The sequence below is a fragment of the Salvia splendens genome, chromosome 6 (assembly GCF_004379255.2).
Source record: "Salvia splendens isolate huo1 chromosome 6, SspV2, whole genome shotgun sequence".
NCBI classification, from domain to species: Eukaryota; Viridiplantae; Streptophyta; class Magnoliopsida; order Lamiales; family Lamiaceae; genus Salvia; species Salvia splendens.
In genome coordinates this window covers 8,408,262-8,436,257 of record NC_056037.1, presented here as the reverse complement: position 1 = coordinate 8,436,257, position 27,996 = coordinate 8,408,262, and the positions used below count along the sequence as shown (strand labels likewise).

Here is a 27,996-nt window from a genome sequence, read left to right as displayed (position 1 = left end):
GAATACTTCCATCAACATCACACCATAGCTATACACATCGCACCTTGTGGAGACTAGTCCTTCTGAACCATACTCTAAAATCACACAAAAATACTAACATGCTATACCAGTCATTAAACATAAGACTTCATTTATTAATAAGTATATACAAAGAATAACAATGTCACCTGGAGCAATGTAACTCAATGTTCCTAGGGTGTTGGTTAACACCATGCTATCCCAAAACCGCTTACATGCCCAACCATATCTTCATCTAACAACACATTACTTGGCTTCAGGTCGCTTTGAACAATAGGTGTTGAACAGACACGGTGAAGATACTCCAAAGCAGATGCAACATCAATCATTATATTTAATCTTTCCATAAAATTCAAGCAATGATTATGAGAATATAACCATTTCTCAAGGTTTCCCTTGGGCATATATTCAAGTACCAACCCCTTGAACTCTTCATTGGAACAACAACTTAAGACGCTTGTCAGGCACCTATGTCGAATGCTATCAAGTATCTCACATTCGACATCAAATCTCCTAGAAATGCCTTGTAATTGAAGATTGAACATCTTAACAGCGACAACATTCCCATTGTTAAGAATTCCTTTGTAAACAGAGCAAGAACTCCCAGTTCCAATAAGATTGCTCTCACTGAGTTGTTCAGTTGCTTGCATAAGCTCATAAATAAGATATTCTTTCTGGCAGAATGGGTATCAACTCATCAACTTCTCTAGTTGCCTTATCTTTCCTTTTGCATAGAATTAAGATAAAAGCCAAAGACACAATTGAAACGAAAGCCGCAACAAATAAAGCTCGTTCCACCTTTTTCCTCTTTGATAGTACATGATTAGAAACTCCAGGGCAAATAGGGACATGGAATCTCGGGATTCCACACAATGCCTCATTGGCCTTAAAAGAATCCATAGTAAAGTTTCTGAAAGAGCCACCACTAGGAATTTCTCCACTCAAAACTATTGAAAGAGACATTGAAATGGTTGAGGTATTGAAGTTTTTCCAGAGACTTTGGAATTGAACCAGAGAGGTTGTTGTGAGACAAGTCAGGAGTCACCAAACTGAGCATGCTTCCCATGGAAACTGGAATAGAACCTTCTAGTCTGTTATTTGCCAAAGACAGATTTGCCAAATTCTGCAACTTTCCAGTAGTGTCAGGAATAGACCCTGAGAACTGATTCATGGAGAGATCAATAGAGATTATTGCTCCTAAGTTGCTTATCTCTTGAGGTTAAATGAATTTGAGGACAAATCAAAATTCAGCAAATCTTTAAGGTCCCATAAGGTTGATGGTATGGCAGAATGGAACATGTTGGCGTTCAGAAAAACAACTCTTAAAGAAGAGACATTTCCCAAACATTTAGGAATTGAACCAGAGAATTGATTTTGGCGAATCGCTACGCCATTTAAGTTGTATAAATTACATATAGCCTCTGGAAAGGGGCCTTGTAACATGTTTGCACCAATATTCAATCCTTGAAGTTTATGCAAGTGTTTAATAGAGAGGGGAATATTACCAGATAACTCATTGTCATGTTAAATCCAAGGTCATCAAGCTTGTTAAATTGCTATTTGAGCAGGAATGGTGCCGTTCAATTTGCAGCCGGCGGCAAAGATTTGTTGGAGCGAGGAAGATAAATTCCCGATAGAAGGTGGAATGGCGCCGTACAGAGGATTAGGCCATCCGCGACGCGTTATCTTATCAGTCTCTTAACCGTCTCATCTCTTCACTATTCACGTGATTCATTATACTTTTCACTCCATCTCTTAACCGTCTCTTAACCATCTCATCCCTTAACTATTCATTCAATTTCATTTTTTATTTTTTTCCAACAAATTCAATTAATAAAAAACATACTTCATTAAATAAAATAAAAATACAACTTTAAATTCAAAAAAAACAAAAAAAAACAAATAATTAAAATCCAAAAAAAATAAAAATTACATAATTTAAAATATAATTTTATAGAAATTAAAAAAACAACTCCGCAGGCGAATCATCCCCCGAAGGCGGTGGCGGTGCACTCAAGCTACCTGGAGCCGGAATACCAATTTGTCTTGCCATATACTCAATTCCGGCAAGATGGGCTTGATATTGTGAAGGCGACATGCGGTCCGCCATCGTGGCGGTCAAGTACATGGACAATAGAGTGTTCGAGCCCGAGCCCGAGCCCGAGGTCGCCTGGCTTGATTCGCCTCGGCCTCTCCTCCCTCTAGCCGCCTTCGCCGCCTTGGTCCATTGCGGCCGACGACGCCCATAGGAGGAGCCCCCCTTCATCGATGGTCGTGCCCTCAACCTCTTGTGAGGCGCTGCCTGACCCGCCCTCACTAGACGAGTATTGACCACCGGCCGTGTGGTTTGTGCGCTTCGAGCTCGAGCCCTTGCTGGACTGGACACCACTGACCCACCTTTCAACGTTTTGACGGCCTCCCAAACGTCGATATGTTTGAATTCTTTGCCGTTGTCGTAAAAAAAGACTCGCAAAGCCGCTCTCATAATGTCGGCTCCACTGGTTCCGCTTTGGTATTGAGCTGCTTCATTCTTGTAGATACCGCAAAATTTTTTGACATCTCTGTGGACGCGGTCAAAATGACTGTGGAGCATCTTCAGGGTGTGGCCGCGGGACCGAGCCGGCTTGTTCTTGTTGTAGGCGGCGGTGACCTTTTCCCAAAAACACTTGCGGGTTTGTTGATTCCCGACATGGGATCGTACGAGACGCTGACTTAAGCGTTGAACAGAGTCATCGTGTCCGCCCGGCTGTATGGATGACGGCCTATATCCTCCTTCTCCTCGGCCGCTTTCTCCTCTTCCTCCACGGCGTCGAATGCGCGACCCATGGAGCTTCCACCGCCGCGTCCTCCTTCCGGATTGGGTTCATCCGGAAAATCCTCCATAAATTGGGATAATCCCTGCGATTGCCCATACCTCGGGGCAGAGGGATGAGCATATGCATCCACATCAAAATAGGGTGATTGGTACGACTCCGGCGTCGACGAGCCTTGGGTGCCCGGCGTCGACGGACCAGAACCGGAACCACCCAAGACATTGTACATGCCCCCAATCTCCAAACACGTTCAAGTCATATCCGCCGGAGCCGTCCTCGTTTTCGTTGCCGGACATTTTTTAGATGAAAATTGGAGAGTAAATGAAGATGATTTGAGAAGAATAGATGTGTGTTTGTGTATATAATTAGGATGAAATAGAAGTATTTATAGAGTAAAAAAGAAAAAAAAATATATAAAAATGACCGTTGAACGGTCATATAACCGTTTTTATTTTTTTTATTATTTTTTATTAAAATTAAATTTTAAAAAAATGATTTATTTTGTCAGCAGTGACGACGCCCACTCGCCGGCCGGCAAGTGGGCGTCACGCCTAGCGCGCGCCACGTGGCGCTGGCGCGTGGGGAGCTGGCGCGCCATCCGTCTCGCTGGGATGAGATGCTCGCCGAGACCGGGACGAGACGCAGGGCTGCAACGTCGTCTCGATGCCGTCTCGTCTCGCTGAGACGAGATATAGATGGCAACGAGACGCGTTGCGGATGCTCTTATTATCTAAGGTCAGACGATTTAAAGACCTGCAATTTGACAATGAGGTAATGAAATCGAGGTTTGAAGAAAGATTGTTGCTGAACAATTGAAGGCATTGGAGAAGTCTTAGGTTGCCGAGATCAGTAGGTATAAAACCACTCAAATTGTTTTCATAAAGTGCGAGAATTCTGGGATGAGAACAATTGGAGATAGAGTTGGGTATTGGTCCAGAGATGGAATTTTCGGCAAGAAAAAGCTCTTCAATAATGGGAAGAGCTACATCTTGGCACAAATTGGGTGGAAGAACTCCAGAGAGGGTATGGTATTCCCAGTTACTGAAACAGCTTGAAGAGTAGAAATGTTAAAGAGGCCATGTGGAATTGAACCACTCATGTTATTGTCATCTGTTGATAATATATTCAGTCGGTATAATTGCCCAATTTCAGTGGGAATAATCCCTAAAAAATAAGATTAAAGCGCCAAATGTAATCAAATTGTGATTAAAGTCCATTTTGGTCTGGTTCAGAACTTTTTTTTTCATATCAAATAAACGAAAACGGGCCGGAATAGGTCATTTTTTACAACATCGTCAAAAACTGGTGGCCAATGCTATTTAAAATCCATTTAGCAATTTTTATTAGCATGTGCAATATCTTGTAAAGATTAAAGTTGTCCAAAACATATCGTCATAAGCTACTAACCATACGAAATCAGCGTCGCCTTTCCTCCTTTTTATTCTTTAAGAATTACATATGCTAATCGAAATTTGCTAAATCGGTCAAAATGGTGTTGCGATTGTTGGTTTCTGGATTACAAGAGATAAGAGCCGGGCGTAATACAACCCAAAAGAAGGAATACAAAAGAGGAAACTGAACTAGAATGAGATTACAAATGTAAAAACGAAACAGTAACCGTGAAAAATGTTTGAGCCGAGTCGAGGAGGCCTCTTCCCGCAAGACGAGATACGCCCCGGTAGTGCTCTTCGGTTTGGCGTGTCGTCCCCAAAGGTAAAACGGCTACGTCTCTATTGATGCAGCACCGCAATCAGTAGAGCTCCGGCGAACTGGATGTAGGAGAGGGCAGAGCTTCGACAGAAAGACAATGCAGAGAGGGAGAGAGCTTATGCTGTAATGCTTGTGAATGATGTTGTGTAATGCATGGAGTGGCTAGCCTATTTATAGGCTCAGTCCACTGCTGTGGGTCAACAGCCATGAAGGCTCATCATGGCAGATTTGTAACCGCCGACGGTTACGAGCGTGTGGCAGGAGAGTGCCATCCTTGTGGATTTCTCACGTGGCAGCCGTGACTGTGCCTCGCTTGACGACGTGTCAAGCCACTTGGATTGCTGACTCGGCGGTGGTCCAAAAAGAATAGTTTGGGCCAAGCCCCAAGCCCAAAGACCACCTGCCAAGATCCAAGTCCAAGTCCAAGTCCAAGTCCGAGATCGAGATCGGGATCGGGCCCGAGGCCCGAGGCCCGCGGCCCGCGAGCGCGAGCGCGAGCACGAGCACGGGCTAGGGCGGGCGGCGGCGGCGGCGCGCGCGTGTGCGCGCGTGTGGGCTCTTTCACCCATCTTGGTCCACTATAATTATTAAGTAACATAAAGTCACTTAATTTATACACATTAAAAGATGTGTTAATCCTCCAATGTGGGATAATTAACACTAGTTAATTATTCCCTAAGCTCCAACTCCAAGCTTTAATTAAAAGCTAATTATGCCCAACTTTAATCCACTATTTCTCACTCACCGGAAATCGGATTTGAGAAAGTGAATATACTACATTTATCTACGTAAAATGTAGATCGACGCTATGTCATTTAATTTCACAAAATTAAATGTCTCGTCACATTTATTATTTGGTCAAAATCCATTGACCGGTTTCTACAATCCCCCACATGAGTGGAAATAGCCGAATGCATATGCATGCAGACACAAGCTCAACCCTCGAGAGGTATATAAGCATAAGGATAGGTAGTTGTTGACTTTGAACCCTCCATAGTCGACACCATCGGATACACAGGCGGCTTAGTAGCGCGATGCTTTGAACTAATCCCCCACGGTGTGCACCGAGACAATGGTGTTAACGCTTAAACACCTCAACCTCATCCGTTCTCACGTTTTGTGTCCATTGCGGTCTTGGACACCACTTTGGATTCATAAGTGCGTTTTATGAAGCGACCACACTTCGCACTTACATAGGTGATTCTTAGTCAAGTACCTTGACATACTTGGTCTCTTTGAGAATTCCATCTCTTTGAGATCCTTAAGAACCATTAAAAGTCATAGACTTAGCCTTTACCACTAGGCAAGCTCTCCAACACTCTATTGCTCTCTAGGGAATAGATATAGTTGAGTGTTTCTCATGAACTCTCATAGCTTAGTTGTCCCTTTGAACCAAGTTCTTGGGATCTCCAGTCATCATGGTTGGGTTACCACTATGACAATTCTTTAGTTTGTGGATTTCAAATCCATTCCCTCTAGCAACTTATTCATTTGATCACAGTTTAACCCTTTGGTTAGCGGATCCGCTAGATTATCTATTGACTTCACATAGTCAATTGTAATCACCCATGTTGTGATCAAATGTCTCACGGTGTTATGTCGTCGACGTATATGTCGAGACTTACCGTTATAGAAGCCATTGTTTGCCCTTCCAATAGCTGCTTGGCTATCGCAGTGGATCAGCACTGGTGGCACTGGCTTAAACCAACATGGAATGTCTTCAAGGAAGTTCTTAAGCCACTCGGCTTCCTCACCAGCCTTATCCAAGGCAATGAACTCCGATTCCATTGTTGATCGGGCTATACATGTCTGTTTTGTGGATTTCCATGATACAGCACCACCCCCAATAGTAAAGGCATATCCACTTGTTGAAAGTGAGTCTCTATTATCGGATATCCAATTGGCATCACAGTACCCTTCAAGTACCGGGGGGCATCTCGAGAAGTGTAGCCCAAGATTTTGAGTATGTTTTAAATATCTCAAAACCCTCACAAGAGCTCTCCAATGCTCTTTGCTTGGATTGCTCGTGTAACGACTCAACTTGTTCACGGCACAAGCAATGTCAGGTCGAGTGCAATTAGTCAAGTACATAATGCACCCGATGACCCGTGCATACTCTTCTTGTGCAACAGGCTCGCCTTTGTTTTTGCTCAAGTGAACGTCGAGTTCAATAAGAGTCTTAACCGGCGCGCCATCATAGGCTTTGAATTTATTCAATATCTTCTCAACATAATGTGATTGTGTTAAGATGATTCCATCATTCGTTCTTAGAATCTTCATTCCAAGAATTACATCGGCTAGACCCATGTCTTTCATGTCAAAGTTTCTCTTTAACATGGCCTTTGTATCGTTAATTACTTGAGTGTTGCTACCCAAGATTAACATATCATCAACGTAGAGACACACTATAACATAACCGTTATTAGTGCTCTTGATGTAGACACATTTGTCGCACTCGTTGATTTTAAACCCATTTGATAACATCACATTATCAAACTTCAAGTGCCATTGCAATGGCCCTTGTTTCAATCCATATAGGGACTTTACGAGCTTGCATACCTTTTTCTCTTGTCCAGGTACTACAAACCCTTCGGGTTGTTCCATATAGATTTCGTCTTCTAATTCACCATTCAGAAACGCGGTCTTTACATCCATTTGATGAATCTCAAGATTGTGCAATGCAGCAATAGCGAGAAGCACCCGGATAGATGTAATCCTTGTTACAGGTGAATAGGTATCGAAGAAGTCATGTCCTTCCTTTTGTTTAAAACCCTTTACTACTAGTCGGGCTTTATACTTATCAACTGTTCCATCGGCCTTAAACTTTCTTTTAAGAACCCATTTGCATCCTAAAGGTTTAGCACCTTCGGGCAAATCAACCAACACCCATGTGTGGTTTAGCAAAATTGAATCAATTTCACTTTGAACAGCTTCTCTCCAATGCAGCCCGTCTGGGCCAGCAAAGGCTACTTTTATCGATGTTGGTTCTTCATCCAACATGAAAGCAATGTAGTCAGGACCAAAAGTTTTTGGTGTTCTGACTCTATTACCACGTCTTAGTACTGTATCTTTTGGATCGGGCTTTGCACGCTTGCGCGATTCAGGTTCCGCATCTACTGATTTAGAACTAGTGGCTTCTTCTTCCACTTGTTTAGAACTAGTGGCTTCTACTTCAATTCTTGTCTCAGAATTAGTTAAGACTTTTTCCTTGTCTTTGCAAGGAAATGTATTTTCGAGAAATACAACATTCCTTGACTCAATTGTTGTTCCTACTGTGATAGTCGATATTTCAGACTTGTGAACAACAAATCGATATGCACTACTGTTAAGTGCATATCCAATGAAGATGCAATCAACCGTCTTAGGTCCGATTGTAACTTCTTTGGGCGGAGGAACCATCACCTTTGCCAAACACCCCCACACTTTGAGGTATTTGTAGGATGGCTTCCTTCCCTTCCACAACTCATAAGGAGTGACATCTTTTCCTTTGAGAGGGATCTTATTCAAGATATAGTTGGCTGTCAAAATAGCTTCCCCCCACATGTTATGTGGTAATCCTGAAGTTAGAAGCAGTGCATTCATCATCTCTTTTAGAGTTCGATTTTTGCGTTCTGCAACACCATTAGATTGTGGTGAATATGGAGCAGTTGTTTGATGAATTATACTACTTGCGTTGCATAACTCCTCAAACGGGGCTACATATTCGCCTCCTCTATCGCTTCGAATCATTTTGATTTTACAACCAAGTTGATTCTCAACCTCGTTCTTATAATTTTTGAACGCTTCTATTGCTTCATCTTTACTTCTTAAAAGATAAATGTAGCAATACCTTGTGCAATCATCTATGAAAGTGATAAAGTACTTTTTACCACCTCTTGTTTGCACCATCTTTAAATCACATACGTCCGTGTGAATTAATTTAAGGGGTTTTGTGTTTCGTTCAACCGAATGAAACGGCAACTTAGTCATTTTTGCTTCAAGACAAATTTCACATTTATCTTGATTATCCACTTCATTAGCCTTTAGTAAATCTAAATTTACTAATCTTTTAATGGCTTTTGAATTTACATGTCCCAATCTACAATGCCACAAATTTGAAGACTCGGTCAAATAAGAGGAAGTAGATGCTTTATTATTATTAGCCAATGGCTTTGCAACACTGCGAGTTGCTACACTAAGCTTGAAAAGCCCATCGGTTACATAACCTTTTCCGAGGGATTTTCCAAACTTATACAAGACAAACCTATCAGACTCAAATACAAGTTTAAACCCCTTATTAACTAGTATTGATCCTGACACTAGGTTCTTGCGGATGTCCGGGACATGCAGCACATCCTTCAAAGTGATTGTGACGCCAGACGTCATCATGAGAATCACGTTGCCAACGCCGAGGACTTCGGACGATGCTTGATTCCCCATGTTGATCTTCCTCCCTTCAGCAGCAGTGTAGGAGGCAAACTTGCTCTTATCTGAGCAGACATGAGCAGTAGCGCCGGTGTCGATGTACCAGCCACCCTTGTTATCAACAAGGTTAACCTCTTCGGTGACCACAGCAATGAGGTCGTTTTCATCCAGTCTTTGAACTCCTTCTCAACGACGTGGGCTGCCGGCTTCTTCTTCTTGCTGCGACAGTCTTTAGCAAAGTGGCCTGGTTTGCCACACTTGTAGCAGTCGCCTTCAAACTTCTTTGAAGGCTGCTTTCCCTTCCCTTTGTCGTTTGGACGGTTTGGGCGAGGGCGTTTGTTGGAGGGACCGCCCCGCTCCAACAGGTTGGCTTTGGCTTCATTTGGGGTGAATCCCTTAGCCTTTTGATCACTTTTGCGCCCGTCAGCCTCAATGCGCAATTTCACGATCAAGTCTTCAAGGGTCATCTGCTTTCGCTTGTGCTTGAGATAACTCTTGAAGTCCTTCCAACTTGGAGGGAGCTTGTCAATGATCGTGCACCTTAGGAACTTATCGGGCAAGGTCATCCCTTCAGCCACTAAGGAGTGGATGATCATTTGGAGCTCTTGGACTTGCTCCATGATAGGTCGAGAGTCGACCATTTTGTAGTCCATAAACTTGGACGCTACGACCTGTTCATTCCCTGCAGCATTATCTATGCTATATTTCTTTTCTAGGCTTTCCCACATTTGTTTAGATGTGGTTACATTGGAGTATACATTGTACAAACTATCATCTAATGCACTTAGAATGAAATTTTTACAAAGATAATCTCCTTTTCTCCAAGCTTCGTAGTCCGCCATGACTTCGAGCCTAGTCTCTTGGTCACTTGGCGCTGGCGGCTCGTTTTCCGTGAGGAAGTTGGCGACGCCCAATGTTGTCAAGTAGAACAACATCTTCTGGTACCACCGCTTGAAGTCAGATCCTCCAAACTTTGGTGGCTTCTCGGCGGGTGGCATCATTCTTGGTGCCATAGGTGCCGCACTTGGTCCATTGAAGGAACCAATTCCGTTGCCCCCGAAGGAGCCAACAACTTGGTTGGGCATAGAGCCCCCCATGTTCGTGTTGGGCATAGTACCCCCCACATTCGTGTTGGGCATAGTGCCCCCCACATTCGTGTTGATCCCGGAAGATCCAACACCAGTATTGAGCCCGAAGGCACCAACACTCGATCCATTAAAGGATCCGAAGGAACCACTAAAAGTGGAACCAACCGAACCACCAAAGGTGGAACCAGTGGACGCCCCGAAGGGGTTGTCCCAAACCCAAGGGACGGTGGATGAGGCAGCTGGGAAGCCGGGGGTTGGCATCATCGAGAGAATCGATGAAGTGTTGACCGGTCCAGTGGTCGCCATGGTGGAGGGAATGGCGGAGGTGGTGGTGGCAGCAGCAGTGTTGGATTCCGTCGACATCTCCAGCAAAGGTTTAAGTTTCGAAAGTTTTTAGTTCAGTTTAAAAGGTCCAAATCCCTTCAAAGGCAAGTTATCTCATCTTGCGATTGTTGCGATTGTTGGTTTCTGGATTACAAGAGATAAGAGCCGGGCGTAATACAACCCAAAAGAAGGAATACAAAAGAGGAAACTGAACTAGAATGAGATTACAAATGTAAAAATGAAACAGTAACCGTGAAAAATGTTTGAGCCGAGTCGAGGAGGCCTCTTCCCGCAAGACGAGATACACCCCGGTAGTGCTCTTCGGTTTGGCGTGTCGTCCCCAAAGGTAAAACGGCTACGTCTCTATTGATGCAGCACCGCAATCAGTAGAGCTCCGGCGAACTGGATATAGGAGAGGGCAGAGCTTCGACAGAAAGACAATGCAGAGAGGGAGAGAGCTTATGCTGTAATGCTTGTGAATGATGTTGTGTAATGCATGGAGTGGCTAGCCTATTTATAGGCTCAGTCCACTGCTGTGGGTCAACAGCCATGAAGGCTCATCATGGCAGATTTGTAACCGCCGACGGTTACGAGCGTGTGGCAGGAGTGTGCCATCCGTGTGTGGAGCGTGTGGATTTCTCACGTGGCAGCCGTGACTGTGCCTCGCTTGACGACGTGTCAAGCCACTTGGATTGCTGACTCGGCGGTGGTCCAAAAAGAATAGTTTGGGCCAAGCCCCAAGCCCAAAACCACCCAAAGACCAAGATCCAAGTCCAAGTCCAAGTCCAAGATCAAGATCGGGATCGGGCCCGGGCCCGCGGCCCGCGAGCGCGAGCGCGAGCACAGGCTCGGGCTAGGGCGGGCGGGCGGCGGCGGCGCGCGCGTGTGCGCGCGTGTGGGCTCTTTCACCCATCTTGGTCCACTATAATTATTAAGTAACATAAAGTCACTTAATTTATACACATTAAAAGATGTGTTAATCCTCCAATGTGGGATAATTAACACTAGTTAATTATTCCCTAAGCTCCATCTCCAAGCTTTAATTAAAAGCTAATTATGCCCAACTTTAATTCACTATTTCTCACTCACCGGAAATCGGATTTGAGAAAGTGAATATACTACATTTATCTACGTAAAATGTAGATCGACGCTATGTCATTTAATTTCACAAAATTAAATGTCTCGTCACATTTATTATTTGGTCAAAATCCATTGACCGGACATATTTAATACCATGATTTCTACAAATGGATCTGAAATAAAGTTGATCGAACAGTTTTTTATGGTACCATATAAAAAGAACCAATTCCAGCCTATTTTCATTTGTTTGGGATTCGAAAATAAAAAAATTAATGTTCTGAACCAACATCTTACTAAAATGGCTTTACTAAAATGGCTTTATGTTAAGGACCAAAAATAAAATTTACTCCATCAACAATTACCTGTCATGTAGTTTTCTGAAATTGATAATTCGATTAGCATTGTAGGATTTCCAACATCCTTTGAAAGATTCCCTGTGAACTTGTTTCTCCATATTATTAATTCTTGCAGAGAAGACATATTCATGAAAATACTGAAAGGGAATGATCCCCCAATCTGATTTTTTTCAACAGCAAAAAAAACCACCAAGTTGTGAAGATTGCCAATCTCAGCTGGTAGTGTACCTGTCAAATAAGTATAACAATTTTAACATACACAAATGTATACTACTACATGAATCTAGTGTGGTAAGAATAAAAACAATAGTACCATTCAAATAGTTTCCACCGAGGAATAAAGTGTGAAGTGATGTTAAGTCGCCGATTTTCGCAGGTATCTGCCCAGTGAATAAGTTGTAAGAGAGGGACACCTGCTGTAGCTCTGAACACTGTGATAGATTTGTTGGAATTGCGCCACTTAGCTGATTTATAGAAAAATAGATCTGTACAAGAAATGGAATATTGGTGCACATGTCTGTTGGAAGACTTCCATTCAATTCATTCCTTGTGAACCTGATACGAGTCCTTCTTTAGTTTAGATGTATTTTATCTTACATATCTTTTATTTAGTTATCTTTTGATTCATAGTTATCTTTAGTTGTTTAATTTGTTTAGATATTATAGGGATTTAGCATATCATTTTGTATCCACACATATTATAAATATGTGTGGAGTCTTTCATAATAGTTAGTCAATCAATATATGAAATTATCATTCTTTTGGCTCAATTGAGTAGCAAACAAAAACATCTCCTAAGGTTGCCGACGGGGCTGATATCGCGCTCAACCGCCCCTTTTTGCCGTCCAAGTCACGACCCAGCGTTGGGCGCTCGACAACGACGACATTTCGTTTCTTAATTTTGCGTGGAAATCGACGTTAAGGATTTAGGTCCTTAACAACTGGTGCTTTCATCCCATATTCATCCTCCAACTTCGTTCATCTATATCCCAAAAAAAAACACACACCTTTTCAACCTACACCTCTGATAAGAAGCACAAGTTCTCTCCCTCTTCTTTCATACATCATTTCATGGCCGCTCCCCGGGCCTGTTGGGACCTGCCATATGGATCCCACCACCAGCAATTGGGGCAACAGAGACAGCCCTGGGACCTGCCACGACAGAGACAATCGAGGGGAGTCCAGCCCTATGTCTCACAGATCAGCCACCACAAGCTAATGAGTCACCGACCAGCGCCGCCTCACCGAATGAGGTCAGTCCAGCCCCGCGGCCCCACTTGTTGGGATCCTCCTAGTAACCGACCACTACTGAGTTTCCAGCCATATGACCCACCACAGTCGCAACGACCCTCTCGTTGGGAACCATCACCTCACCGAGCATCGCAAGGATACTCGAATTCTGATCAGCCACTGCCGCGTCGGCCTAGTTGCTGGGATCCGCCCCGACAACGAACCGACCACTGCTATCGCCCGTTGCAGCTTCAATATCAGTCTCGTTCAGCCACCAAAGTGGACAGCTTATTGGAGGCGTTGGACAGGGCATTGGACAGGATGGAAACTCGTATCGATGCCATAGATCGTCGGGTGAGCAAAATCCGATCGTCGCAGCAGCATGTTCGTGATCAGCCAGATGTCTCTCCGTATCTACAGAAGATAGAATATTCTCCATTGAGAAATACTATAGCTTCCTTTGGGACGTCAGGTTTACCCCACAATGATCCATCGTCTCCGCCGCAACACCGCACCAATGCCAATCAGCCCCCAGCACGCCAGCCTCCGTGTGAGGAACCACCTCTAACGGCAACCACTGCCGCAGACCAGGTCCACCAACCTTACCTGCCACCACCGCTGCTGCGATTAAATTGCCAGCCGCAGCAGCCGAGTCCGACACCGGCTGTGGAGCTACTGCCGAACTCCGCTCCAGGACCTACCCAGCCCGTACACCCGCCGCCCGTGACAACTCCATTTTTGGCCACTAATCGTCGTTCTCAAGCTGTTGTCCTGAGCTCAAGGACAAATGAGTGGCAAACGAAACTGCAGGATGATGATGAGTGTTGTTTAATAAATGAAGTTGTGCCTTGCCTTCATGATCTTGTTTGGGGAGAGAGCATTATTGAAGACAAAAGGATTGAGAATGAGATAGGACCGAAAGGTTTAGTTGGTTGTAAAGATGTTGAAGATAGTGATATCTTTAAGATGATCAACATGATCATAGTGCGCGCATTCGATCCTGGTATATGCGTCGGTTTTAGCAAAAGAAACTGTGATTTTCTGGCCTTGACAAGGGAAAAAACGGATCTACATGATAGCGGGCAGGAGCTGCCACATGATGAATTTATCATGTGCTTGTTTGCCACAGAGACCTTTCGCATCGAGCTACACAGTCCTGCAAAACCCGTTGTCTGCACTCATGTTCGAAAATTTAATGGGGATGATGACGGGGGATGCACAACTATTTCGTGGGTGTTTGATCCAGGAGGAGATATTTCAACCCTCTTCGCTGCTTCGTGGTTCTCACCTTGAGGACAAGGTGGATTTTAACCGAGGGGGAGTTGATACGAGTCCTTCTTTAGTTTAGATGTATTTTATCTTCCATATCTTTTATTTAGTTATCTTTTGATTCATAGCTATCTTTAGTTGTTTAATTTGTTTAGATATTATAGGGATTTAGCATATCCTTTTGTATCCACACATATTATAAATATGTATGGAGTCTTTCATAATAGTTAGTCAATCAATATATGAAATTATCATTCTTTTGGCTCAATTGAGTAGCAAATAAGAAACATCTCCTAAGGTTGCCGACGAGGCTGATCTCGCGCTCAACCGCCCCTTTTTGCCGTCCAAGTCACGACCCAGCGTTGGGCGCTCGACAACGACGACATTTCGTTTCTTAATTTTGCGTGGAAATCGACGTTAAGGATTTAGGTCCTTAACAGAACCCTATGGACACCAGCTTCGACAAGTTGAATATCGCTGATGGTATAGCCCCAGAGAGACGATTCCAACTAATATACAGAGAATCTAGATTTTCAAGTCTGCCTAACTCTTTTGGAATTTCTCCACTTACGAAGCTGTTGTTGCGTAAATTCAAGTACTCTAGCTTTGGTAGATGACCAAAGATGGGAGGAATCTCTCCTGTGAAGTTGTTAAGTCGGAGAGACATGAACTTCAACCTGTGAAGGAAAGACAGCTGGTGAGGTCGAGGGAGGCGAGGAAGGATAGCTGCCCGAGTTGTGGTGGAATGCTGCCGGAGAGATTCAATGCAGCTACTCTTTGGTGACGCAAGCTGCAGGACACGCCAATCCAGCTGCAGACGGAGCTCGAATTAGTCCAATTTGCTGCAAGTGTATGAGAAGAAGCGCAGTTTGATCAGTGGCAAGGCTCATTTTGGCTAAACAAGGTGGTTGAAAGGCTATGGTGAGCAATGCATATGCAATAAAACTTTTTCTCCATGGCTACAATTAAATTGGAAGGGTGTGGTTGAGATAATGAGTCATGCACCATATATACAGCTAGTAAGTTGACATTAATGAGTTGTTAAAGAAGTGCTTTGTCTTTAGTGCATGTAGGACATATATACAACATTACAACTAATATGAAGAATTTTCAACATGGGTCTTAAAATTGCAAGCATGGCTCGCATTCTCTTTCTAAACAAGAGTAATTAGCCATGCATGCTTAACTGGATTTGGAATATAGTAGCTAGTAGGAGTATAAATTATATATTTTCAATTGTCGCTTAGTAAATTACAAGAGAACACTACACCAGAATTGATTTATAGAAATATTGGAATAACTTAAAGACTACTAGATTGACTTCTATTATCATAATTCAAAACAAAATAAGGAGTAACATATACTACACCACAATTGATTTATAGAAATTTTGGAATAAGTTAAAAGAGTACTAGGTTTGACTTCTATTATCACACACCAAAAACAAAATATAACATGTAGAAACATGTTTGCGGAGTGTGCAGTAATATAAAAATAGTCAAAAGTCAACTTAAAGTTAATGCCATTATGTGGAAGGGATCACTTAGCGACAAGATTGGATATAAAAAAATAACGTAACAATGAATACTCTCTCCATCCCATAAGAATATCTATTTTTAATTAGACACGAGTTTTAATGCACAATTGGTAAAATAAGAGATAAATAAAAAAATAATTAAAGTATTGTTAGTAGATAATGAGTCTCACCTCAATAGAAAGAAAGAAAACAGTTTCCAAAATTAGAAAATGCATATTCTTGTAGAACGAACTAAAAATGAAAGAGTGCATATTCTTTTGGGACGAATGATACCATTTAGTGAATATCAAGGTTGAATGCATCCATCTTAGATGTATCTCCTTGCTAGATGTAGAAATGAAGCTATAAATAAAAATTAATAGTAATACATAAATTAAAGGATCCATAATAGATAGATCTACACCAAATCCGGATTTCAAAAATAAAAATCTAGTCCTAGATGTCTAACTAAATTGCTTCGGCTTTTAAAAGAGAAGAAAAAGGGAAAACCTAGTCCGAAATGGCTAACCAAATCTTCTCAGTAAAGAATGAGCAATCAACAAATATGTGGAGAAGACATACACTCAAAGATTATTAGTACTACTCCTACTATTTACATGTTGCAACATTTAAGCTTTATCTAGGCAGCTTAAGTAAAAAAAAACCTTGATTTTTTTTATGCCCAATGAAGTCATTTTTGGCATATATAATAAAAAGTGTTTTTTGTTGATTGGTTTTGGCAGACCAATAACTCAAACTATAAAAAGTGTTTTTTTATACGGTTAGTGAAAACCTAAAGATATGTATTTTTTCTTCAAAAATCTATAATGGGATTGGTTTTGCAGTACTGTTGGAGATATTATTCTACTGCATTTTAAGTTTTGCAGTACTGTTGGAGATGGTCTAACTATCTCTCCTACCAAATAAACCCAGCATATATATATTTGTTTGTGGGGTATAATCAATTGCTAACTCACCCCTTAATTGCTAATTACAACTAATTTCACACAATAAGATTTGAAAGATCTAATGGTCTATAAATTGCCACATATAAATTCGTTTTTTTTTTATTTTTTTAATATTAAAAACTCTAAATTTAGATGTCAACACATTGAATTGAATATATCAACACCATGTTTTGAATATGTCAACACAGTTTCATATTGACATTTTGCATATATTAAGTTGACATATTTTGTTAATTATATTGATATTATCAGTTTGACAAAAAATATGAAAACTCATAAAACAAATTCAGATTTTGATCTCGAAACATATGCAATTGAGATCTCGTTGGAATTCTTATTAAATTATTTTTAATTTGATATATGTTGTGTGAAAAAATAATTTAGATTTAGATAGTTATAATCATTTAAAGTTTAGAGTTATTTTTCAAAAATTAGTTACAACTATTTATTGATCATATTGACATTCCTGGACTGATGATCTAGAACCTTGATTTGAATAACTAATGGCCATTATTTAATTGTAGTTAGCAATTAAGTATTGAGTTAGCAATATAACAATATCCTTTATTGGTGTCTATATTCTTATCTCATTTCTCACAATCCCAATATTTATGGTCTATTATTTCTTGTTGACATTAGTATTTGTGAGACTGTGCAAGATGGGTGAATAATATAATCGTGAATCAGATTATAAGATATGTTGCAAAGGTCATTGTGAAATTTTCATTTATTTCCAAATAAAAAAATATATTTGGACCGTAAGTTAACAACAAATCTGCATATGTCCCATATTTGAACTCTATACAACAACAAAAAATAAGCCATTTTCTGAAGCTGAGTTTGCTACAGAATCAGCAAATAAATTTCCGTTGGTGTTGATTTTGGCACAACTGAAACTTGTCCCTCAGTTCTTGAAACGCCTTCATGGTCTCCGCATCGAAACCCCCAGCAAACTGAGAAAATAACCCCACCCGTTAATCTCCGTGTCGAAGTGAAACACAAAACCCACGAGCATAAATATATTCTTACCTGATGAACTCGAAAGGCGAACTTGACGCCTTGGACTATGAGATCCTCTTCTTCAGGACCACCGGTCACCATTCCCAGCTCTGCCGTTACTCTCTTCATGTACTTCATTGCCAATTTCACTGATGCCAGCTTTATCTGCAAAGTTCAAATGCCATATAAATGATAAGAACAAATTGAGGGTTCAATTCCTGTGTAATTATTTAGAGGGAGAGGGGAGTTGGGATGATTGACACATCTCGCTTGTTGAAAATGTGGCAACAACATATGTTACATTGCCTAAATTTATAAATATCAGTTTATAACAATCAAGATAGCAGCATAACATAAACAAATCTTGGTAGGTATAAAGAACCAGATTCCCAGCTAATCAGCAACAACATAAAAAGTACTAGTACTGAGAAGCACGTGTGGACAATACAAAATTAGGCTTAATCAGACGAAACCACTTCTCAACCCCATTGTCCTCTACCTAAACTGAATCATTCACAGCCTTTATTTAATTTCTTCTTAACACATGTTTAGCCTAAACAAATTACCAATTTCCTCTGTTTTTTTTGCATACACCACTAACTATAGTGAACAGACATCGTAAATCTTGCAAACAAGATGATTAGGTCGGGGATTCACCTGACTCACAAAGCCAGTTTCAAGCATCCAATCCATCGGAATATGGTGAAGTTTGTAGCGATTAGTAGCGACTTCTCTCAACCTCGACAAATTGTAAACACTGTGCTCCAATCTGCATTAAACAAGGCACAAAAGTGAATTACTAATTGCCGTCTCACAACCTTCAAAATTTTTAAGTGGCATTTTACATACTTGTCGAAGAGGGACTGCATTTTCTTGAGAGCGGGAGCACAATGCAGTCTAGAATCATCGCGAAACGACAAAACTTCAGACTCCAGCTTCTTCAGATCAGAGTAGCCAAAAGCAGCTTCTCTCAGTGCATCAGCCTTCTGCTCCGGCCAGTTGAAGTGCTTCAACACAGCTCTCTCATCAACCAGATGTGAGAGCTCATCGTCAAGCCATTTAACAAAAGGGACTACATCTTCAATGTCAGTGAAAGCAGCATTTTGAACTTCTTTGATCAAGAAACTGATGAAATCTCCTTGGGTCTCCACATCTGTCTTGATCTGCAATCAATTCATGGAAAACATTAGTAAGTATAATTAAATCACGCGGCCAACAATCAACATGGTTGAATTTAATAAAGTCGTAAAAGACCACATGGTATCATTCAAGTTTACAGCTTTCTGGATTTCACCAATATGGATTTTGAATTTCAGCCCTTTTTATATTCAAAATGAAATTGCCAAAATCCAGTAGAGAAAAAAAGACGAACAAACTGACACGTGTCCGTGAGAATGCTATTTAGATGTGGCTATTTGTAATAAAAAAAAATAAATAATTTACCAGCAAGTAAATTGAAGACCGGACTCAATTTCTCCCAATCATAATCTTGCGCCAGCTCGGCCCAATATCCAATCAGAGGAAGGCGCCCGGAAATCGCGTCTAAAGCTCGAATCCCTCCGCATGCAGCGAGTGGTAAAACTCACTAACCTCCGGAAACTCTCCTGACCTTCGCCAACTGCGCCTCGATGTTACCCCCCTTCGGAGGTTGGAGGAGGAGCCCGCCGGGGGGAAATCGACTGCTACACCTTCTTCAATTAAACCCGGACGAATGGAGTAACAATTCAACGAAATCTGCATAAAATATTTTGCTAAACTGCTGGAATACTCTACCGCTGAAATCATGGAGCATTCCATAACTAACTCCAAATGCTAATGTCTATTAAGCCCTTTACACGTTAAATATTAAGAGAATTAACTAATTTCAGCCAAATATTTTAACCATCCGATCACTAAAAATCCATGGATGAGATTAAGAATGAGATTGGATTAATAGGGGGAAAAGGATTTGAATACAATCCTAAATAAACACTTTGATATAAAATTCAATCAATAAAATTATGGTAGAATTTTACTTAGTCACTTTTATTGGTAAGATTGTTTTGCTAAAATTATTTTCCCATTATTTTATTACTGCAGAAAATGTGAGAAGTAAAATTTCTAAGAAAATGAATACTTAAATTGAGTAAGCTACGTTTATTGAATTTCATAAACGACTAAATTAAAATAACAATATAGACTCCATAAGACGAATACAAAGAGAAAGTTAAGTAAAATATACCACTTCCTCCGTTCTACAGTAATGAAATCATTTTGTCATTTTGATACGTTCCATACGTTCTCATTTACTTTTTATCCCTCTTTTATTTTATTCTCTCTACTTTTTCCCCCTCTTATTTTATTAGTTTTTTTTATTTTTTTATTTAATACATTACATTTCATTTTCTTAATCTCCATGCCGGAAAAAAAATGTCTTCACTACTATGTAATAGAGAGAGTATATCATACTAGTATAGTTTATGTGCTTGAGTGATTTCTGCACTACCTCCAATGAGTTAATGTTGCATCTTTTTAGCAATAAAATAATTAATATCAAAACTGATCTAACGTTAGAGTTAAAAATTTAATTATATTCACTACAACAAAAAAGTGCTAAGAGCAGTTTTTAATACAAAATAATGCTAGTTCGTGTTTCTTAATATAACACAAACACTTTAAAAGTGTCGTTATTGTTAGTATCCCAACTAAAATTCGATGATGCAAATGGAAGCATCATAAAAAAACAAAAGATTAAATTAATTTGTCTTTAGTTTAGAGACGTCTTCTTTTGTGTCCTAAATTGTTATTTCTTAAAACTTCCAATGCAAGTGACTGTGTCTCAATTTTTATGTCTCTAAAAGATAAGTTTTTTTAGTTCATCCAATCCTATTTCACTTAAAAGAACAATCAATTTTATTTTAAAACGGGTTCATTTTAGTATTGGATTATAATTTATAAAATGTGGATATGCATGCAACCTTCGCCACACGGTCGGTCATCCATGAGTGCTTCCCGCACCAACTCTTCTTCAGTTACATCTAGATATTATTTTTGCATCGCATTATCATATATTCCCTCAGTCCCACCAAAATATGGACAGCTGAAATAACACGGGAATCAATGCACAATTGGTAAAGTAAGAGAGATGATGATAGTGGTAGATAAAGTAGTGTTCATGGATAGTGAGACACACATTATTATTAGTGTGTAATGAGTTATAATGGTGGGTTGATATAAATTATAAATAAATTGATGTATATAGATAATGGAAAGTGCACATATTTTTTATAGGACGAAAGGAGTATGCTTCAACAACTTTAAATTAGGTTCTTACACTTAAATTATTTTATATCTATGTAACCATATTATTATTTTTATGATTAAATTACTATCAATACTAAATAATACTCCCCCTGTCCCATAGTAGATTTCACACTTTCCTTTTTAGTTTGTCTCACTAAAGATGTCACATTTTCTCTTTTGGAAAAAGTCCCCTCTCACATCAATTATAAAATTATATTTTCTCTCACTACTTAACACACAAAATAACATCTCCTAAAATCTTGTGTCATCTCCCAAGTGTGACATCTACTATGGGACGGAGGGAGTATATAATTATAAACTTGCAAAAATATGAATACATATAAGATCTGTGCATCGTCATCAAGCTTACGTTTACCACAATCGCAAACGCCATCTTCATCGGAAGTGCCACCTCCACCAACAACGGAGTCGTCGGAAGTGCCATCTCCATCGGCATTGGGCATGCTCTTGTCAGAGCCTGCGGCGAGGAGGAGCCGATGGCGGCGGAGGGGGGCACGACGTCCGGCATGCTCTGGTCGGAGCCTGCGGTGGGGAAGATGGCTCTTCCATGAAGAAGGTTTTGTAATGCAGTTGGAAATGAATGGAGAATTGGAGATGGAATATTTGTGTAGTGTGTAAGAGTATATATATTAAAGAAAAGTCGAAAAATGTTGTGTTTCTAAACTGGGGGAATTGATCCCCTACTTAGGGCTGGGTCGGTACGGTATATCGTATCGAAAATGCTATACTGTATATTGTACTGAAATATCATACCGTTATCGTATTAAAAGTTTTGATATACTGAATTACGATATATCGAACTTCGGTATGCGTGATATCACAACCGTTACCGTATCAATATTTCAGTATATTGTACCGAACATCGGTATACCTTACCGGGATGGTATACCGAACTTCGGTACACTGCAACATTATAACGAAAAATATATAAAAGATTTATAGATTTATTGGATAATTTAGTGCTTTAATACAAAATATTAAATTATATTATTATATAATCCTTATATACGATATATAACGTTAATTTGATACGTATTGATTTCGATACATATTTTAGACTATCGATATACCGGTAACATCAGTATATATCGGTAATATTTTCAGTAATATTCGTTATATTTGGTAATATATACCGGTAAATTCGTTATATTCGTTAAATTTGTTGGTAATATTCGTATATATCGGTAATATTCGTTAAATTTGTTGGTAATATTCATATATATCGGTAATATTCGTTATACCAGTATATACCGGTAATATTTTCGGTATACCACGGTATAAGAAATTCGTAACGTTTGTGTATCGAAAGCTTATGATACGATATTGTACCATACCTAAAAAGTGTGAATTATGAATGAAAATTTTTAGACATTATTCTTTATTCATAATTATTTTTCATTGTAGTTGCATAGATGGTTGTTCTATGTGCGATTTTTGTTACAGAGTGTTTTTCAGTTATAAATTATTTGATTTGGTCATTATTGTTATTTCTCATTAATTGATATATCCTCCATTTCATTTTTTTTGCTTCCCATGTATTTATATATTCTCTCACTTACTTATTTTTATAATTTTATTATTAATTTTTTTACCAAAAGAAATTTAAGATCATTAAATAATTATCATTAAATCTAAAAGAGATTTCGTTGTTTCTATATTCAATCTACCATTTGTTTACTTTTATTTTGTCGTTTTCGTATTTATTCTTCACTTGTTTATTTTTGTTGTTTTTCTAATTTTATATCCCTCATGAACATGCACTCTTTCCTTTTTAATCTGTCCCACAATAATATGCACTTTCTAATTTTGGAAAGTCTTTTCTCTCTAATGAGGTGAGACTCATTTTCCACTAACAATACTTAATTTATTTTTTCTTTTACCTCTCTCTTACTTTCTCAATTTTACATTAAAACTCATGCTGACCCCAAAGTGCATATTCTTTGGGGATGGAGGGAGTATGAAATTATGTTAAAAATTAAGTTGAGATCGTTAAATAGTGGTCTATTCAATTTAAGTAAATGTTTTACTTTAATTATAATTACCGTATGAATCTTTAATTTATATTGATTATTCTCTATTTATTTATTTATTTATCATTATCCATATCCTTTTGTAACCTCCCTGCTTACGTCATAGATTTTTTAGCAACTACGAAACAAAAAAATACTCCATAATTGTAATTTGGATCACTCAACGCTAAAATCCTGGCTTCACTAATTGTGTGTATATGTATATTACAACTTATGTTACTCACTTTAATGTTTCAAATTTAAGAAATTTATATGTTGATTTTCATTACTATGTTCTACCAAGCAGCACAAATTAATGCAGCCATAACTTTTTCAACTGTCTGGGTAGTCGGCCACTCGTGTCGTTTGTATGATTAAACAAAAACCTATTATTATAATCTCGTTTGATGATAATATTTTTATGGTTATGTCGATTACAAGATGAATAAAACCATTTTCTTGAAAATTCAACGATATAAGAAGAGTGAGCTTCTTGTGTTTGTTTAATAAGTTGATCGATGTTGTGTTTGGGATTTTTACAATGAAAAAAGCAAGATTTTTACAATGAAAAAAAGCAACTATCGACGTCACTTCAAATCATAAAGTTAGAACATCTCTAACCACACACTAAAAATGAGTTTTGGTGTAGAAAACTTCTCAAACTATACACCAAATTCAAAGCGAATTTTTGAATTTTTCTATGAAACAACATCGAATATGGCCTATTGCAAAAATTTAGCGTGACATATACCAAAAAAATAGTGTAAAAATTGAATTTGGTGTAAAATGTAAATGATTAGAGATGGTCTAACTCACCGGAAACTTGTAGCCTGCAAAATTCCCTTCTCGTTGCAGCAATTAACCATATGGATCTAGTATTTAAATTTCAAATTTTAGTTGATAATTATTAGGGTTGATCTATTTGGTTTTCACTTTGTAGTAATAAACACTCTTAAACACTATGAAATTAATAGTGGGACACAAAATGTTGGGCGATAGTGACCATAGAAGTAAAATATTTGGAGGAAAATGATCATGTAGATTAAGTAATACCCAACAGCATTCAACTGTAGTTCGGTAGCATTTATTGTGGGACACAATTAATCATCCAACTACATGATAAGATCCACACGAACACGATGCGATATTTGACACTTCATTTATATAAGATGGGACACTTAATCTTGTTTACCTTATTAGGCATATAGCAGATGCATATTTCTGTGGAAATGATCCGTTACCAACCTGTTTAGGACAAGCAAACACTTCCCAAAATCATGTTTATAGGCAATATGTCTCATAACTGTCCTATTTCACAATTCTATGGAGTACTAACAGTGAATTTATCCACTTTCTTAACAAGAGTCAAGAACCAGTCTTGATGTAGAATTTACTTCAACAATGGTTGATATGCATTTAGTGGAATGCCTAAACAGAGCCAATCCGCTGTTTTTCATCGTGCTCAATCCCATGCTCAGTTTTAACGGAATATGAAATCGGGAAACCCTGTGAAATGGAAGATCTCGTGTGCAGGTAAACAAACCCGTCCGTCATACCCAACTAACCTATTTTCATCGAAGAATAAAAAGACCGTGATCGAACCGATTCTTGATGCAAAATCATGTGGTATATGGTTAGAGTGCACGTGTTTTACTATAAACAGTAATACATTTACACCACAAGGTTAGGATCTTGAGATACCTTAAACTTCATTACTATCCTAATATAGCATTACTAGGTATGGCTCTCATGCTGTCTGCAGTGGTTTATTCATGGTAAAAAAGGCAACAGACATTCATTTGTCCAAACATTCAAGAATCCAAGAGCAGAGACAATGGTGTATTCATACATTCATTCCCATTAAGGATATCAACAAATATTTCTACACCAACACACAAGATTCACATTATAACAGCTACTAGCAAAGCACAAGTATATATCCATGGTAGAAAAACAAAAAAAAAGAAACATCTTCAGAAAGAAAAATGGCGGATAAAATCACGTACTCGTTTTCGCCTTCCTTGCCCTCCCATTTAGTGTCCGAATGAATGTATTTTATGCTTTCCTTCCCCTCCTATTCAGTATCTGAAGGTAAGTAAGAAGAATTCACACCATTTTCCGCTGTAACAAGGCTCTGCAACCCTGGCTTCAGCTCACTGTTGCAGAAATCCTCATATTCTTGCCTATCACCCCCCTTTTTTCTGACCTCAACCACTCTCAATGAAGGTGTTAGCTCGAATATCTCAGCTGCGATTGACAGTGGCCCCTTCACACCATCCCTAGATCCCTCTAAACTCACTCTGCAATCCTTCTTCCTCACTGCAAAGCTCACAACCTTGGCTATCTCCTCCAGCTTTGATATGATAGTTGATACTGGCGCCCCTGAAACAAACCTCGCCCCTCCATCTGATCCCTCATCAAACAGCCCCGACAGATCAAAGCCACGTGAGAAGGAGATGATATCGAACGCATTTAAGCTAGCCGGCCTAGGGAGGCTAGTGATCCTCCGCCTGCTCTCCAACTCAGCCTCCGACTCAGACAATGAATGATCAAGCAAAGCAAACTCATCACTATTCTCAGACGAATCGACACTGCACAACTTATCATCTTCTATGTAGAATTTCACATGCTTAAATCCCTTCTTAAACCACTTCGTCTCCATAATTTCCGGTATAGTAATCCTAGTTTCAGGATTTATATCAAGCAAACGAGTTAATAAACGAATCAATTCGGGGGAGAACCACCTAGGGCACCGGAAATCCCCTTTGTGAATCTTCTTATACATAAACATCACATTTTGATCATGAAACGGCAAATATCCCGCCATTAAAACAAACAAAATCACACCACAGCTCCAGATATCGACCTTCGCCGCGTCGTAGCCCTTCCTCGAGAGAACCTCCGGCGCGACATACGCCGGCGTGCCACAGAAAGTATGGAATAGTCCGTCTTGCTTAATTTGCTCTGGAATCGCGCTCAATCCAAAATCGGAGACTTTTAGGTTACCGTCCTCGTCGAGTAGGATATTTTCCGGCTTCAAATCACGGTGGTAGACGCCGCGCGCGTGGCAGAACGCCACGGCGGAGATCAGCTGCTGGAAGTACTTCCGCGCCACCTCCTCCTTGAGCCGCCCCTTCGCCACCTTGCTGAAGAGCTCACCGCCTTTCACAAACTCCATCACGAAGAAGATCTTGGATTTAGTCGCCATCACCTCGAACAATTGGACGATGTTGGGATGGCGCACGCGCCGGAGAATCGAGATCTCGCGCTTGATGTGCGCCATTAGACCAACCTTGAGGATCTTCTCCTTGTCGGTGACCTTAATCGCGACGCCCTCCCCCGTCTTCACGTTCCGCGCGTGGTAGACCTTCGCAAAGGTTCCATGGCCGATGACGCGTCCGACGTCGTATCGGCCTAATAGAAGCCCCTGCAGCTCCTTCTGCTTCGGCGATTTCAACGATAAGCTCGCGGCGGAGCCCTTGCTGTTGTTGTTGTTGTTATTGTTGGCGACGGCGGCCATTAATTCCGAGGATTTATAACAGCTGATTAAGGCAAAGCTCACTTCAATTGTAATTCGATGTCGATCGAGAACCCTATATTCTATCAACGTCTTGCTGCGATGCGAATCTCTTTGGAAATGTTAGCTGAACAGAAATTGGGAATTTATTGAATTTCGAAAAAACAGCGGATTTGTACTGTATTTGAGTAAAAAATGGTTGACGCGGAGCGAATGATTGGTTGTAAGGATACAATCATCTAATCATAAATACTATCAAAGATAAAATAATTATTCAGAACTTGTCTTGTAAAATACTAGTACTATTTTCTTTTCATCCCATATTAGAAATCCCGGTTGTCCATGTTAATATCAATCTTATGGCTAATAGTCTCGATTCACTTTTTCTCTGAAAAATAATCAACTTCATATTTCACTAACCTTATTTCACTTGTATTCTATTATAAATAATACTTTCTCCGTTCCGGCTAAAATGACACATTCCTTGGCTGACACGAGATTTTAGGAGTTATTAGTTAATGTGTTTAATTGGAGAGAGAATAGATGGATGTAAGTATTAAAATAGAGAGAGAAAGAGAGATGAATGTTTTAATAGGAGTGAGAAAAAGTGGTTGGGTGTATTAATTAGAGAGTTAAAGTTTTCAGAAAAAGGAAATGTGTCATCTTAGTAGGGTCAAACTAAAAAGGAAACGTGTCATCTTTAGTGAGACGGAGAGAGTAGTACATAAAATTAAGACTCACATTCCATTATCGTTAATTTAAATAATTTTTCTTTACCTTTCTTAAAACTTGTATAATACTTAATTGAGACTTCTAATGTACTAGTAGAATGGAGGAAGTATTACACCACTTATATATATTATTCTCATCATCTCATAAAAATAAAAATATTTGAGATGACATAAATTTATATAATTGATAAAGTAAAAGATATAAAAAAGAAAAGTTATAAAAGTGTATTAGCAGAGAACGAAGACCATTTTATTAAAAAGAAAAAATATTAAAAATAAAAGTGAATTATTTTTATAGGAGAAAGTAAAATGAAAATAGTTTTTATTTTTACTAAAATGGAGAGAGTACGTATTAATCACAAATTAGTTCAAATTAATTGTCGATATGATATTTCCTTGGTTGTGTTCCGACCTTTGAACTTGCACCGACTATATTATTTCTACGGGAAGAATAATAATGTTAACAACTGTATATGGACAATGAGTACTTCTTTTAAGCACAAATATTATTTCATTTGTTCATAAAAAATAGAGCACATTTGTCATTTTTTATTATCCATGAAAAATAGAATATATTTTAAAAAGGAAAGTTTTCAACAACTTATCTCTTGTTTTTTTCCCTTCTCTCTTGTTAATAATATAGACCTCACATTCTACTAAC

General features: G+C 39.4%; 3 protein-coding genes across 3 annotated transcripts; all 3 read right to left on the bottom strand.

Annotated features, from left to right (window-relative positions):
- Positions 1–203: 203 nt before the first annotated feature.
- Positions 204–12,308, bottom strand: LOC121808728 (receptor kinase-like protein Xa21). Its single transcript, XM_042209319.1, has 5 exons — positions 12,107–12,308; positions 11,800–12,021; positions 1,030–1,173; positions 838–965; positions 204–692 (listed from the first exon to the last, which is right to left on the bottom strand). Exons 1-5 carry the CDS (start codon positions 12,306–12,308, stop codon positions 204–206), a joined length of 1,185 nt encoding a protein of 394 aa, XP_042065253.1.
- A 5,159-nt stretch (positions 12,309–17,467) lies between these two features.
- LOC121808727 (protein CHUP1, chloroplastic-like) lies at positions 17,468–21,586 on the bottom strand. Its single transcript, XM_042209318.1, has 5 exons — positions 21,428–21,586; positions 18,625–18,938; positions 18,433–18,544; positions 17,806–17,940; positions 17,468–17,729 (listed from the first exon to the last, which is right to left on the bottom strand). The coding sequence occupies exons 1-5, from the start codon at positions 21,584–21,586 to the stop codon at positions 17,628–17,630; spliced, it is 822 nt and encodes a 273-aa protein (XP_042065252.1). The 3' UTR covers positions 17,468–17,627.
- A 2,767-nt stretch (positions 21,587–24,353) lies between these two features.
- On the bottom strand, positions 24,354–26,831 carry LOC121808151 (CBL-interacting serine/threonine-protein kinase 12-like). The gene is made up of 2 exons (XM_042208527.1): positions 25,094–26,831; positions 24,354–24,652 (listed from the first exon to the last, which is right to left on the bottom strand). Exon 1 carries the CDS (start codon positions 26,605–26,607, stop codon positions 25,162–25,164), a length of 1,446 nt encoding a protein of 481 aa, XP_042064461.1. The 5' UTR covers positions 26,608–26,831; the 3' UTR covers positions 24,354–24,652; positions 25,094–25,161.
- Between the last annotated feature and the right edge of the window lie 1,165 nt (positions 26,832–27,996).